At 33.0% G+C, this 16086-nt stretch overlaps 1 protein-coding gene across 7 annotated transcripts in view; it reads right to left on the minus strand.

Annotated features, from left to right (window-relative positions):
• Positions 1 to 16086, minus strand: part of PTBP3 (polypyrimidine tract binding protein 3) — an 88384-nt gene that overhangs the window by 57590 nt on the left and 14708 nt on the right. For 4 of the 7 annotated variants that reach the window (XM_039870733.1, XM_039870730.1, XM_039870727.1 and 1 more), the window contains one exon: positions 3729 to 3810. In XM_039870733.1, coding sequence (XP_039726667.1) covers positions 3729 to 3759 — 31 coding nt within the window. In that variant the 5' untranslated portion in view covers positions 3760 to 3810. Of the gene's footprint in view, positions 1 to 3728; positions 3811 to 16086 lie in introns of those variants that run through there. The other 3 variants (XM_039870728.1, XM_039870729.1, XM_039870732.1) reach the window with 2 other exon arrangements.

Raw genomic sequence — 16086 nt, forward strand, 5'->3', positions numbered from 1 at the left:
TGGTTCCAGCAGCATCTTGTATAGTTTAATATCTTCACTTGTGAAAAAATTATTATTAATAATTGCATTGAAATAAGCCAGAATAGGCTTAGCAGAATCCATTTATTTTAACTTCCAGTTTTTGCCACGGTCTCATCCAAGAATTTATAAACCACCATCCATACAATGGTTAAATCTAAAAGTCAGCCAGTGAGAGACTGAATCTTTTCACAATTTTTTCACAGGCAACAACAGCTCCTAAATCTTTCCATCACATTTTTACCATGACATTGTGCTGTACCAAAATTTATATTTGTATTATTACCTCCAAAAAATGTTTCATCTTTAATGCTAAACTTCTGACACTGAATTTTCATTAGTGTCAGATATTTCACTTTTGATAGAATGACTTCCCAAAAGCTTTACTGGGATTTTATTGAAAGGATTCAATATTAAACCATTACTGGAAAATAACTGATTTTCTAGTGTTAGCAGATGCTGATAAAACTTATATAATTTAACTGTTTGCAAAGTTCTATTAATGGAGTCAACATATTAACACCTATCACTTTATCATTTATACATGCAGAAGAAACTTTGCAAGTTAAATTAATTCAGAACTGTGAATTTATGGATTTACTGCAAGATATAAAATAGAATGGTGATAAACAAAATTGTACTTTATGTGCATCTGGCCAATAATTCCCACATTCTCCCACTGACTGGCAGCTTGGCAGCCAAATGAACAGTATAGGTAGCAAACTTTTGGAGAAATGCAAATATTAAATAAAATATCACAAAAATATTTATAATGTATAGAATACCTCGGAAAAAAAAGTGAAATTTCCAGATGTCAAGAGCCAAACCCCCCTCAGCAGGCTATCCCCTCAGTGAAAGGTAAATTAAAAATTTTCCATCTACCAGACGTATATAACAAGAAAGCCAATCTCTGTTTAGGGATTTTGATAAGAGAAATGTGAATATCTAAATTTTCTCTTTCCTTCTGGTACAGTAATCCCCAAGGCAGTAAATTAACACATGCATTAGAACATGTTAAGGGGTAGGGATACCCTAGAAAGTCTAGCAGTGCAAACACAAAACTACTCTGGAGATTCTCACAGAAGAAAAAAACAATTCAGCTAAAGATTACCTCACAACCAAAAATTATGAATCTGCACAAGGAAAAATAATATACCATGAGTGAATATTAGCAGATACAAAAAATAGGGACTATTAGAACTTCCAAGAACTCCAAAATTGTAAAATGTGAAGTATAAAAATTTTGTTTTAAATGATTAAAGAATTAGAAGAGAAAACAATAGAAACCATAAGAAAACAGGATTCTATTTTATAAAAACTATGTAACCTTTAAAAATGAATCAAATAGAACATAAAGAAATGAAAAATATAAGCACTGATATAAAATACTTAGTAGAAGAATTAAACAGCACATTAGACAAAGTTAAACAGATGAGGAATCAGAAAAGAAGTTTAAGAAAACTATCCAAAATACAGGACCTTAAGGAGAAAGAGATGACAACAAACATAATATAGTTTAAGACAAATGCAGGACTGAATGAGGTGGTCCTATACACATCTAACTACAGTTCTCAAAAGAGGCAACTCTGTGAAGAACCGAGTCACTACTGAGCAGGATAAATAAAAGTAAATCTCCAGCCATGGTCTCAACCCTGACTGCCTGGAGCCAATCCCACAGAGATTTTGGAAGTGGTGTGGCTAGGTAGGTCAAGGCATCTGTATTTTCTTCAAAGCTTCCTAAACTATTTTAGTGAGCATCCAGAGCTGAAAATCTGTTATCCATACCTAGGCAAAGCTAATGAAACCACAGAATAAAAAAGAGAAATGTTAAGAATAGCTGCTAGGAAGTAATACTATCTTACAAAGTAATTACCTAGACTGACAATAGACTTCTCAATAACAGAAGCCAAAAGAATAATAGAATAGTATGCTCAAAGTACTATTCTAGAGAAAATAACTATCAACTTAGAATTCTAAATAGCTAACTATCATTCAACAGTGATAATGAAACAGACATTTTCAGTCAGTGGAAAGGTTACCATTTATAGAGCTTTGCTGAAATAGCCACTAAGAGGATGTGCTTCAGGAAGAGAAACACTGAACCCTGTAAGGAAATAGGATACAAGAAATTTGAAACATAAAAACAAAACAATAAACTGCTGCTGTCTGCTAAACTCACATCTCATACTTTTTTCTTTTCCTAATTAATCAATCATCCAAGGTGAAAGTCTTTCTGGTCATCCATCCCACTAATTTGTAAAGATGACCAAACAAACTAACCAACCTCAGTTTTTAAAATAAGAACAAACACAGGGGACCCACTCTAGAGGTACTGTAACTCTGGAGAGTAAGGGAAGAAATTTTGTAAAAAGCCCATCCTATCAAAAGGATAATCAGGTTTAGGAACTTCAGATTCTAGCATTTCCTTTAGTACTCAAATTATGGTTCCTCAAATGGCAGCATTGCTTTTACCTGGGAACTTGTGGAAATGAAAATTCCCAGGACCCACCCCTGTTCTACTTAATTAGAAATTCTGGAGATGGACTCAGCAACCACGATTTAACAAGTCCTCCATGTAATCCTGATGCCAGCTCCACTTTGATAAAGTTACTTTAGTCTCATGCCTGTATTACTCTATTCACACTTCTACATGAACAAACCCCCGTTGCTGCCCTGTCTACAAAATCTTTCCACTTAGTCCCCTAAAGCAATGTACCATGGTTGACCAACTCTCATACATTCTTAATCTCTTCAATGAATTTTCTTTTCATCTTTTAACTGAACCTGGTCCACTTCTCTTACAGAGTTCTCACATAAAGGCTGTTCACTCTCCCAAACTCCATGTAGCTCTAGGGTCTGGAAAGTGAGGTCAACTGCCTGTGACTCCAAAAACATCTGTATAAAAATCTCACTTTTTCTGAGACTCTTCACTCTCATGGCTTCAGCTCTGTATGATATTCACATCCAAATTTCTCTCATGTTGTTGAGACCAAAAGAACCTACTGTCTATGTGACACTTCTATCTGGATGTTCCACAGGAACTCAAACTCGTACGTAAAAATCTGAACCTGCCGTGTTGTCCAACTCTGTTCTTCCTATATTTTCTAATATAAATGAGTGGTACCACCATCTAATTATCCAAGTCCAAAATCTGGAAATTATCAATGATATCTCTCATTCAAACATTAATCACCAAACAGTGTTCACCAATACTATCAATTTCACCTTCTGTAAATTCTCTAATTCTCTTCATCACAACTGCTACCGCTATAGTACAAATTACCATCCCTTGTAGGATACCCTATAGCGCAGCAGCCTCTTAACTGCTTACTCTCCCCCTCCAGTATTACTCTTCTACAATTTGTTTTAAAGTCTCCAAATTTCAAAACTATTTAAAATCATGTGGTACCTTATGGAATGTGAATTATGTTTCAATTTTTAAAAAACATGTCACCTTAAAATTTTAATACTTCTATTCTAAATCTATCATCATTCAACACAAGAGTTTATCTAGCTCTTTTCCTCAATTGTTCAGGGTCACTAGCTTATTGATAGTTTCAACACAATTGTGTAACATACAGAACATCGACTGAAAAAGAAATTATGGAATTAGATCCAAATAAATCCTTAAAATTTAAGAGAGCGGTAAATCAATTTCATGTATATGAACTTTATGACAATAAATTTATTTTGAAAAAATGAAAACTCACCATACACACCTGCAGGAGTAGAACTGTTCATGGTAAAAGGTCCGTTAATGATGCCAGAAGAAAGAAGCTCATCAGATCCCCGCTGAAAAGGAAGAGAAATATTCTGTTAAATAAAACGAGTCTCAGATAATGATCCACATTTACTACTAAAAATATTAGAAGTTAATATTACTTCATCTGAATATCAAGGCGTTTAAGGAGAAGTCCTCAAGAATCACAAAAGCTAAAGGAAGGTACGGAAAAATTACTGCACGTCTATGTGATAGTTGTTAAAAAACAGAACTGCCACCACATAATTGGGAGCATAATTCTGCACTCTTTTTTGATTAAACTCAATCCTCCAAGATGTTACATTTGAAGTGCCAGAAATCATACTTAGGGGTTGCATTCTGACATTGTTTTTATAGTATATTTTTAAATACATCTGATATATTAATTATATTTGAAGTATATTTAATATATTAAGTATATTAAGTTTATATATATTTTTAAGTATTTGCATGCAAATATTTTGTGCAACATTTCCTAAAATTCCTGACTTTTTATGTAATATTATTTTATGTATTTGCATGCAAATATTTTGTGCAACACTCCCTAAAAATCCTGACTTATTTCTATACTGGCCAAGTCCTTTATATTCAATGATTTTTTAATCCATTAATCTTCAAAATGGTCTTTAATGTGTACTGTTTCTTAAACGACTACTATTTAAGTAATGTATTCTCAGCTAAGAGTTTTCACCAATTCTAAAGCTGATGAGTTAATGCCAAAAGACAAGTCAGACAAGCTTTTTCATTATAACTGTTAAGACCTATTATCAAGATTTAAAAATTTACATTTAGGAAGGACAATTAGTTAAAACCAACTTATTTAAAATGTTACTGTTTGTTTAGGTCAATTTTTAAGAACAAATATTTTGATCTATTAGATTATGAAACATAATCCCCAAACTATCCTACAAATATTAGAGAAGCAACAGTGCTACAATAGATATTTAATGTTTAGGTATAATTACCACTTCTGTAAGGAACAACTTTAGTCTTTGCAGAAAAAAAGCAAAAACTACCAATGTGTTTGCAAGACAGAAATACAATTATTTAACCAATTCCTGTATTACACATCTAGAAATTATTCCTTTTGGTTCTTTCACTAGTTTATAGGGACACTTGGGACAGAGGATGGAATTACGTAAGCTTGTAAGATGAAATAAAATTGAAAATCTTAACTTCTAGAAAGATGAGAAATACAGCCTCACTTAAAGCGTAGGTCTTCTTAATAATATCTGAAATAAAGATATTGGAGGCTGAATACAATAACCATAAGTATAACAACTTTCAGTGAGTTCTGTAAGTCCTTGTAACAGATTATGGGACCTGACGGTGGTTTTGGAAACCTCCGAGAAAAACATAATTGGTATCAGAAATGAGGATAGTCTTTTGTTGATTGTGTCCCTTAACTTTGCAGTTAGCTTAATTTCTCTCATGGTGAAAAGACAACTCAATAAGGAAAGTATAACAGAATAATTCATTTAACAGATTTTTTAAAACTTTATTCTTAACCTCTAGATTACTATTTGGACTTCTAAATGTAAAAGAAAAATTTAATCTAAAATGTGATTAATATTCAAACAAACAAAATTGGAAATTTTAATTTAATTTATATGGCATCTTAAATAAATTAATGCAACATCCTGTTGCAGTTAATGTATCCACACAATATAAACTATCATTTAACAAAGAAATGGTGAACACTGCAGAATCTTCAAAATAAACCATTTAAGTGTGATAATTCTACTAGAATTATAATAATAGATAGTAACAGAAAGTAATAGAGCTTTTAAAAAAGAACATGCCTAAAATAATGCATAAATAAAACAAACCCTACAGTAGCAAACAAAGGGTTGGTATGGCTGTTTTTATTTTTATTGCCTTATTACATAAGAAAATTAAAATATTTGATCTTAAAATTTCATATCTAGAAATACTATTTTACATCAGAGATGGGGTTTATCATTCATCAGATAGAATAAATAACACATTTCCCAAATAATTGTTAAATACTTAAAAAAAACTGGTAACTGTTGACCCTAATAATTTCAGGATATGAAAAACAAAAGATGAAGAGAGCAAAAGAAGCTTACATTTGAAAATGCAGTCATAAAAAATATTCTAATAATCACAATTTATTGGCCAAGTTTTTTCCACCCAAGAATTCATTTTCAAATTACGGAAAATAAAGAGTGTTTTTTTATATTATAAAGCTCAAATACCAAGAGTCACACTACTTTGTAAAACTGGAAAAGATGAGAAAAACACAATTAGTTCTGTATTACTTAAAACATTTCTCTTCTTTTAAAAAACAAAACTTTTCTTTCCTAGACATAAATTCTCCTGAGAACACTTAGTACCTATAATTACAGACTACTTCGGTACAAAACAAAAAGTATTTTTGAAAATAATACTTATAAACTAAATATCTGAAAGGTAATTCTCTATTATAGTAAAGGAAGAGCAATGCACACCTAGGTAAAATTGAGTCTCTCTCTCATAAAGTCTGACTGCTGTGATAAAGAGATTATGGTTTAAGAGATGGATAAAAGATAAGTAGAATGAAGATATTAATAAATGGAAAGCTTGCTTGGATGAGTGACTGTAGATTATCAAGAAGGAAACTGTTAAAAAGGGAGAGAAAAAAGACTGTACCACAGGTAAGCAGATTAACATTATAAAAAAGGTTTTATGAGCTAAATAATAAGGATATTATAGGGGTAGTGGAGGTGCATTTACAACACTGGATCAACGGTCTCCTTAGAAACACACAGTAAATTTACACAAGTGTAGCAGTTGTTGTGTGGACTTGTTAGCTCTCTGGCTAAGTCAACACACCAATCAGCCTCACTGACTCAAGTATCAATTATTGAAGCTCTCTCCTACTGAAGAATAATTAAATACACAGGGCCAACAAACCAAAGGAATACTATAATTAAGCAGCACAAATAAAGTGTTTCATTATCAAATCTGATGGAAAGTGGTTTTATTTAGCATTAAGTAAGATTATTAATATGAAAAAAGCCAATCCATACAATTAAGAAATGGCCACTAAAATAACATGTAAGGAAAATTCTGAAAATAAACCATTAACTTATGGTTAAACTTCAGATCATACCTAAAATGGACATGAAATTCAAGAATGAGATCATGTTTTAGTCTATCAAGATACTATGAACACAAAAAAAGAGGCTATCAAAAAAACTTCTTAATTTTCCATGGTCCTAGAACTTTTCTTTTAAATAAAAAAATCTTAAATATTAAAATAATATCCACATCCTACCTTGAAACCAAGGTAGTCAGTCCCCCTTATAAAATTTCTAGCAGAAAACTCATGTTAATCTTGTTCTGTTACTATGTTTTTCCATACACAGAAATAAAAGTGATATTATGTAGATTCTCACCATCCTATAAACACTTGTTGATTATGGTCTCTTTATTATTCACCTTTATATCCTCCTCCACAGAACCTATTATAATGTTTTGGGTGCAAACTATGTTCAAAACTTTTTTGTTTAAAAAATGAATAACTATAAAGATAAAGGAATAAACTGAATATTCGGTGAGGGTTTCAAATTGTGAGGCAGTATATGATATCTCCAAATATGTTCAGTTTTTTTTTTAAACATTTAGCTTTTTGTTAACATTCAACTTTTCACAGCTTCCTGTTACTCAAAACACATCTAAAAATCCAAAGACTAAGGGTAACTACCTTTACAAATGACTTGGTGATCATAGCCCTACAAAAGCTGAGCCACATCAATACTCCATCTACTAAAGGAGTGTGATTATCCCTAAACATATTTCCTAAAGAACAGTTAGTTACTCCCAAAAATAAAGAACAGTGACCGAATTGCTCATCAGTAACACTTTCCTTTCCAAGGCTACCAATGTTGAGATTTTATGACAGTTGAGGGTAGTAGTTAAACATGGGGCAAATTCTTTAAATGTATAAGTGTAACAATATTTAAAATCCTCTATTTATGACACAATTTCAATAAAATTATTTTGATTGTCTTCATTTTCTGTAGGCATCTTTGCAATAAAACATTAATAATACTTTTTAATAACTAGCAAATTATTCCTCCAAAAGCCTTCTAATTCATGACATCTAACCAAAATGCCATTTATCTGAATATTTATTTAGTTCTTACTATGTAGGCACAGCATATTGAATTCAATTTGTATATTTGTCATAGCAATAATATTCATTCATTCAACAAATCCAACAACTATTTACTGAGCACCAAACTATGAGCCAGGTCTTTAAACTGTGGAGAAAATCCCAGTGAACAGACAAAAACCCTTGCCCTTATTTTATGGAGTTTACAATCTTGCAAAAGAAAGAAAATAATAATTTTGAAATTATGAAAATTATGTAGTATGTTTTAAAGTCATAAGTTTTTTTAATTTATTTTTATTTTCTATTTATTTATTTTTTTTAGGTGAGGCAACCATTGGTTGACCTCACAGACTGCAAGGACCTTGTCAGTTTACAATCCCTTATTTTTTACTTTTTACGCCTACAGCACTTGGTCTTCCTAGGTAGTCTCTCATCCAAGTATTAACCAGGCCCGACCCTGCTTAGCTTCCGAGATCAGACGTGGGGGCTTGTTTAGGGTGGCATGACCATAGATAGTAGTGCTTTTTTAAAAGTAGGATAAGGAGCAGCCAGGGATAAAGAGGAGAATTAGGATTTTAAATAGGTGGTCAAGGAAAAATTTAAGGGAAAGTGACATTTAAACAAAGCCTTAAAGAAGATAAGAAATAAGCTATGTAGATATCTGAAGGAGCAATGCTGCAGGCAGAAGAAACTGAGATAGAATGCTTTACATGTTCTAGAAAACAGTGAGGAGGCAATTGTGACTAAAAGGAGTGAGCCAAGGAGGTAACAATTAGAGATTGGGAGGGCATGTCACAACATGTGGGGCCTTGAAGGCCATTCTAAAAAATGTTAACTGTGTGAAATGAGGGACAAAGAGTTTGTAATAGAAGAGTGACGTAATCGATTTACTTCTTAAAGGATCACTCTGGCTGTTGTGTTAATAGTCTGTAATATTCCTTCCCAAGGAGGGAAGCACAGACTCCAGCAAGGAAACTATGATGATAATCCAGATGAGGGACCACGGGACTAGCAGTTACTGTGGACAGTGGCTGCATTTCGAATATACTTAGAAAGGTTTGCTAATGAATTAGATGTGGGGTGGGACAAAAAGAAAGAAGTCGAAGATGTTCTGGTGTCCCAAATAGGCTTCAATGTAAAAATATTTTCGCCCTATAGTCACTAGTCCACATTTTAAAATTTGTATACATATTTTCTAATTGTCACAATTCTGCAAAGTAGGTATTATTACTCCTCAAAGAAACTAAGCATCAGAGAGACTATTTGACATAAGTCAAAGAGTAAACTGTAAAATTAATGGTTTATTTAAGTTTATTTTTATGGTAAATGGTTTATTTTTCACCACACATACCTGTTTCTCAGTCTAATAAACAAATCTCCTCTCAATAATTTATACCAACGCTTTGATCTATTTAATTCCACATCTAGACATCATTTTATTTTAGGACTGTATATAAAGACATATGTATGTAATCACTCTTTACAAGAGCAAAATACACAAACTAAGGATAACTAATACTTACTGATTGCTTAGTTATGTGCCATGTACTATTTTATGAGGTTTATCATACATATTTCATGTAATCTAAGAAGCTTCTGTAAAATCAGACCCATAAAACTTAAAGTAACATCTAGGAAAAAAAAGTGCTGCCAATTAAATGATAATACAGTATCAATTTTAAGATGCACCCCTATGTCAAAAATGTTAATATATTAAAAAAAAAAAAGTATGCCTTAGAATCAATGATATCTCTAATCTTCACACAATTCTAGGCATTGAGTACTATTATGGTGACCAATGTGGATTCAAAATACGTCTAATATCCTATTCGTTAAAAATACTAGTTCTATGGGTTCCAGTCAAGATGGTGGAGTGGGTGGATGCTGTGCTTGCCTCCTCCCATGACTGCATTAAAACTGCAACTAAAATATAGATCAACCTGAAGAACCACTTGAAGACTAAATGAACAGAAGTCCTATAACTAAGGATATAGAAAAGAAGCCACCTTGAGGATAGGGAAATCAAGGCAGAGAGGAAAAGTGACTTGTCCACAGTCACACAGCTAGTAATAGAGAAATGACTCAGATATTGCCTTTCCTATTTCAACACCTGTGCTATTTTTTAAAATTTATTTGTGACAAAAACTGAATATATTTAAGGTGTCAAAAATATTCTAGTTCTTTTTTTTCTGCATTTTAAGTTTTCAGCCTTTTTCAACTGCTTTTTTTCATCAAAGTGATAACTAATAGAATATTAGTGTGTAACTTTCAAACTACAGGCCCTTATAAATTGCTTGTGAAAGATCTCTAACCATAAAGAAAATGTTCTCTCTTCCACTATGGCTATAGAAAAAGACACAATTCTGGTCACAAAACAGCTTACAAATGCTATTTCTAACAAAAGAATATTGTGATCATCTGAATTCTGGAAAGCATAGCTACGTCCTATAAAAGTAACAAAGGTCTCAGTTTTGGTTAGTTATCATGCTTAAAAAATGTATTGCTCTAGTGGTAATACTTAAATATTGGCAACTATTTTCTGAAATATATATACGCTTGTTTTTTCTTTCCTGAGCCAATCACTGAAACATCCCTCTTCTCACATTCATAAATAAAACTTAACACTTTTTTATATTTCTTATAACAGAGTGTCGGAAAGTCTGATATTTTGCGAATGAGGAAATGAAGGCACAAATGAATTTAAGTAACTTACATAAATCACACTACAAATAAAAAGTTTGAGTCAGGATTCAAACTTACGTAGGCCAATTTCAGAGTCCATGCTTTTAATCACTATATTAAACTGCCAAAATATTAATCAACCACTGTTTTCACAGTAAAAGATTAGTTAAGTGAGTTATAGTATATCTGTGCAATGAAATACAAGGTAGTTATTAAAATTATAAAGCACCATATACTTATTAACCTGGATATAAATTCACAAAACACTTGTTCACATTACAAGTGATATACAGTTATAACATGTATTTTCTACTTTTGTAAAAATAAAATAATAATAAAGATGACATAGACTATAAGCATAAAAGCAAAAGTCTAAAAGCGAATTCAACTAAAAGTTAAAAGGGATTATATCTGGCGTTTATTTTCTCTTTTGTATTTGTCATGTTTAAATATTACTCAATCAGAAAGAAAGGGGCTATTTTCATTTTGAAAAATAATGAACTTGAAATTTTGCCAATATTTGTCTCCTCCATAGCTGAGTCTTTCAATCAAATACATTTCATGAAAATTTACTATTATTGAATATATTATCATCCCAAAATGTTAACAAAAATTTTTTTTAATTTAAATTTTCTTTTGCATCATTTAGTAATCTGCAAGCACTTCTGGATTTTATATTAGCTACATTGTATGACCTTAGGCTAGTTTCCATGTTTCTTTAATTCAGGAAAGAGCTTATAACCATTCACAGTGAATGGTTATAAGCCCTGACAGATGAAATTTCAATGCATCACAAAAACAGGGTTGTATTCTAATCTTTTTATCTTAGGGAAACTACCAATATAGTTTACTGCTTGAGCATACTGGAAGCTATACTTCCATCTCTAATTCTAATAAAATGGTATACTATATCTGCCCTAAAAAACCAACTTCCAAACATAAGAGAACTTTATGAATCAAATATTGTCCGGAATATTAATTTTCCTAAAGCCAACAGACATACTATGTTGTAAAAAGCAGAGCATGGGCTCTGGAAACAAACCTTTGTTTGCATCCAGGCCCCGTCACTTATCACCTGTTTGACCTAGGGTATTAAGTTATAGTAATACCACAGGTTTGATACTCTGCAAAATTGGTCTAATATTCTAATTGATATGCAAAGTTTCCTTTTAAAAGGACTTCTTATATACTGATACCTAGCAAGATAGAGATAAAATGCATTTTTTTAATCGGAGGCAGGGGACAAGAACAGTATTGGTGAACAGAATGTTGTTTTGTCTACTTATTCTATCAATAATTGAGAGAGGTGCTAAAATCTATGACAGGTTATACATTTGGCTATTTCTTTTTTCACCCAAAACTATTATATAACTTCTCAGAAAACGTCTTATTTTCTTAAGCAGGAATCCTCTCTTGAATGACAAATTCTAAAATCTCAGGAGTGTAAGCTGAGTCTAAAAAGTTTGATTCTCTTCATTTACTACTACTGCTCCTTGACTGTTGATGCTACTGCCCCAACATGTCATCACTAGCAGCCTAGCTATTGAATGAAGTTCCTGTCTGCTACAGTGACTGAGCATAAACCAGGTAATTTGCCAGTATTTCCCCTGCATGTAAAGGAAATTCTCCTCTGGTGTCAGTCTCTGCTGCTGTTGCTCCTAACCGCCCAAAGTTATAGAGCTCTCAAATTCGATATACATTCATTCATTCTCTCCATCTGTCTACCCCACTCACATGTGCGTGCGCGTGCGCGTGCGCGCGCGGGCACGCGCGCACACACACACACACACACACACACACACACACACACTCTACTGCCCACCCAAATCACTTTTTAGTGTCAGTGTCTAGAATTAGCCTAAAGACCAGCTCTAATTCTCTAAAAGGACTCATGGGACTTGGCATATAGCTGTGTTTTAAGACTTATTACAGTATAAGGATACAAAGCAAAATCAACAAAAGTGAAAGGCATTTGAGGAAAAATCTGGAGGAAACCAAGTGCAAGTTTTCAAGAGTTCTCTCCCAGTATTGCCACATAGGACACACTTAATTCCTCCAGCAAGGAATTCTGACAACACATGTGGAATGTTATCTACCAGAGAAGGTCATTAAAAACTCACTGCTCAAAGTTTTTACTGGAGGCTGGTCACACAGACACCCTCTGCTAAGCCTCGTACCAAAATTCTAGACTATCGGAAAGAGTTAACTGTACCATTTACATAGTCTAGGCACAATGAGCCACTCTTACAATTTAAAGACAAGTCATATCAATGTAAAAAAATGTATACCAACCAAAGGCCAACCTTGTAAAGTTGTAAGCAGACTTTCTAAGGAAAGCAGTCTCCAGCCTGCTACATTTACTATTTTCTGTACTTGCCAAGCCCAGATGGCCAAGCAAGTCTTTTTCTTGCAGTTCTCTGGTAAGGCAAGAGAACCCAGACGCACTTCTGGTAAGGTTCAATTTCCACAGCCATTGCTGCTGCTGCTGCTGCATTAGCAATGGATTTGAAAGAGGGGAAAACTGGAGGCTCCCAGCTGTCTCTGCAAAATCAGACATGGCATGGTGGTGTAGGGTTAAATGGGTTAAATATCACAGGCTATGGAGTCACTCCCTCTGGATTCAAATCCTGGTTCCACTACTTCCTATGTGATGGATGAGTTATTTGGTATCTTTGTACCTCAGTTTCCACATGTGAAATGGATGTGAAATGGAAAAAAATACGAATATCTTCCTTATAGTGTTGTGAGGATTACATGCAAAAATACAAAGGATTTAGCAGCTTTTATTACTTAAAAGGAAGTTTCCCTCCTCCTCTGCCTAGTGTTCTATCTCAGGTTAACTGACAATCAGAATAACCCACGGTCATGATACTAAATTAGCAACAGCTAAGTACCGACATATTATCATCAGCTTACAGTGGAGAAATGGACTTTATAATAAATGGCATTTGGACAACCAAGAAGCCATTTGAAAAAAAAAAAAGCTGACTCCACTCCTCACACCACACACTAGAATAGATGTCAAATGAATCAAGATCTGAACGTGAAAAATAATCATACAAGTATTAAAACCTAAGTGAATTCCTTTATAACTCTGAATGGGAGGGCCTATGACTCAACATCTGGAACTATATTACTACTACTAGTACTACCACCACCACCACCACCACCACCACCACCACCATCACCATCACACCATCACCACCACCACCACCACCACCACTAATAATAATAAATCCAATTATCCAAATATCAAAAGTGTCTGTGGCAGAAAGTTTCACAAGCAAATCAAATGGTACAATGGGGATAATATTTGCAATGCATTATAGACAAAGGATTTATCTCCCTAATTTTTAAAAGGCTTCTAGAAACTAAAAAGAAGACTGAGCCAAAAGAAAATAAAGGACAAGAACCAACTTCCCAAAGAAATGAGTAATAGTCCTCAAAGATATAAACACACACTCTACTTCACTCATAAAAGAAATGCAACTAAAATGAGATAAGATTTTTCACTAATAAGACAAGCAAAATTCAAAAGTCCAATAGGACAATCTTGGCAAGAACTGGGTTGTGCAAAATAGTACTGTCTGTTATTCTTTACCTAGAGACACCTTTAACCTTTGATAATAATAGCAATCCCATGTCTGGACTCTACTTCACAGACATACCTGCGTACACGTGAAATGACATATGTACAAGATTATCCATGAGGAACTGTTTGTTAGAGCACAATACTGGAAATAACATGAGAGTCCATCAATAGAGAACTTAATAACTTGTAGACCCACAAAATATTTAGCAGCTGTTAAAAAATTAGAATGGGGGAACCTTGAGGAAGATTCTCTATGGTTTTGTAAAAAAAAAAAATTCAAAGTGTAGAATAGTACATCTAAATATGCTTTTATATTAGAAGAAAAATATGTGTATTTACCTTTACTTGCATAAAAAGGTACTAGAAGGGTAAAGACAAAACTAATAAAATCGTTATCTTTGAAGGAGAAAAAGGAGGACAACACTGAAAGAGTTCTCTATATAGACAGCTGAATTTATTTTTTGTTGAATTACTTCAACTTTTATTAATGAATTTAATTTTCATTTTTATCAAATACATGCACTATAACAAATAGAATATTACAAAGGAGTTTATATGGTAAAAGCGAATCTCTCCAGCCATATCTCAATCTTTAAACACTCTTAGTTATTCTAATGGTTGTACCTATAACCGAAATAATATGCTTATACCACTACTTTTGAGTTACTGACTTTAAAAATAAGTTTGTTTAATGTGAGTTTAATGTAAAAACTTTAGAACTTATCTTTCACACTTCCTCTTTTTTCTGTCCTCTCAATGTATGAAATATGATATTAATTTTAATTCTTATATAAGTGTCTTTGAACTTTAAACATTATACTTAAATTTTTATTGCTCATTTTATCAATCTGACATTACTTCTTGAGTCTCCATTTTGAAAGACAAAGCTATTAGTGCTAGTAATCTGTTCTCTCCCTCCCTCACTCTGCCAGCTTCATTTTTGTTTATGGTTATTACATATGGTTATTACAACAGCATTCTGGGCTTTGTCCATTCGTGTCCTGTCCAAAGGTTGACTCAAAGTTGGAAATCAATAAACAACATTTACATTTTTATGACTATGTAAGGAAATGTAATCCTGCCACGCTTCACTTTTTACTCTAAGGTCTAATGCTACAACTATAGGACCACTTGAAAAAGGCTGTTCCTAGAATCAAGATCAACGGATTCTTTATACTCTAACAATTTCTTAACATCACATGCTACATGCTAGTTTGGTTCACAGACCGTGATTATTATTATTATTATTATTATTATTATTTTCTGCTTACCATGACATTTTTAACTGCCTTTATTTTCCTTAAACTATTTTCCTTTATTACATCGAAATTTCCCCCAAACCTTCATGACACTATTCGTTCCACTAGTCCCACTTTTTCCTCCTAAGATCTCCTTCCTAAAACCCCCTTTCCCCCTGAGTCATCTAGAATGCTTTCTAGGCCATCTAAATAGCTGTTAACCTGAGTCTTCTTTTCATTTTTCTTCTGGATTGGCTCAATGTTTTCTTGAACTTGTTTTCTTTGTCCTTAAAAGTTTATCATTTTGCTGGAGTACAGCCTTAAATAACTTACCTAAATGGTGGTAGATAGAAGGGTAAACTTTCTAAGTCCATGCATGTCTGAGAAGTCTATCTTCATAATTATACCTTTATAATTAATTATTTGACTGAGTAAAGAATTCCGAGTTAAAAATTATTTTTCCTAGGAAAATTATCAACACTGTCCAATTTTCATCCAGAACACAGTGTGGCTGGTAAGATGCCAGTCTGACATTCATTTCTTTAAAGCTGACTTGTTTTTCTCCTCCCTAGAAGCTTTCATAATCATTTCTTCATCCGTAGAATTCTAAAATTTCACAATAACATATCTGGGTGATAGTCCTTCGTACTGACCATACTAGGTAATTACAGGTGGG

Source organism: Pteropus medius, unplaced genomic scaffold, assembly GCF_902729225.1.
Source record: "Pteropus medius unplaced genomic scaffold, Ma_sr-lr_union100, whole genome shotgun sequence".
NCBI classification, from domain to species: Eukaryota; Metazoa; Chordata; class Mammalia; order Chiroptera; family Pteropodidae; genus Pteropus; species Pteropus medius.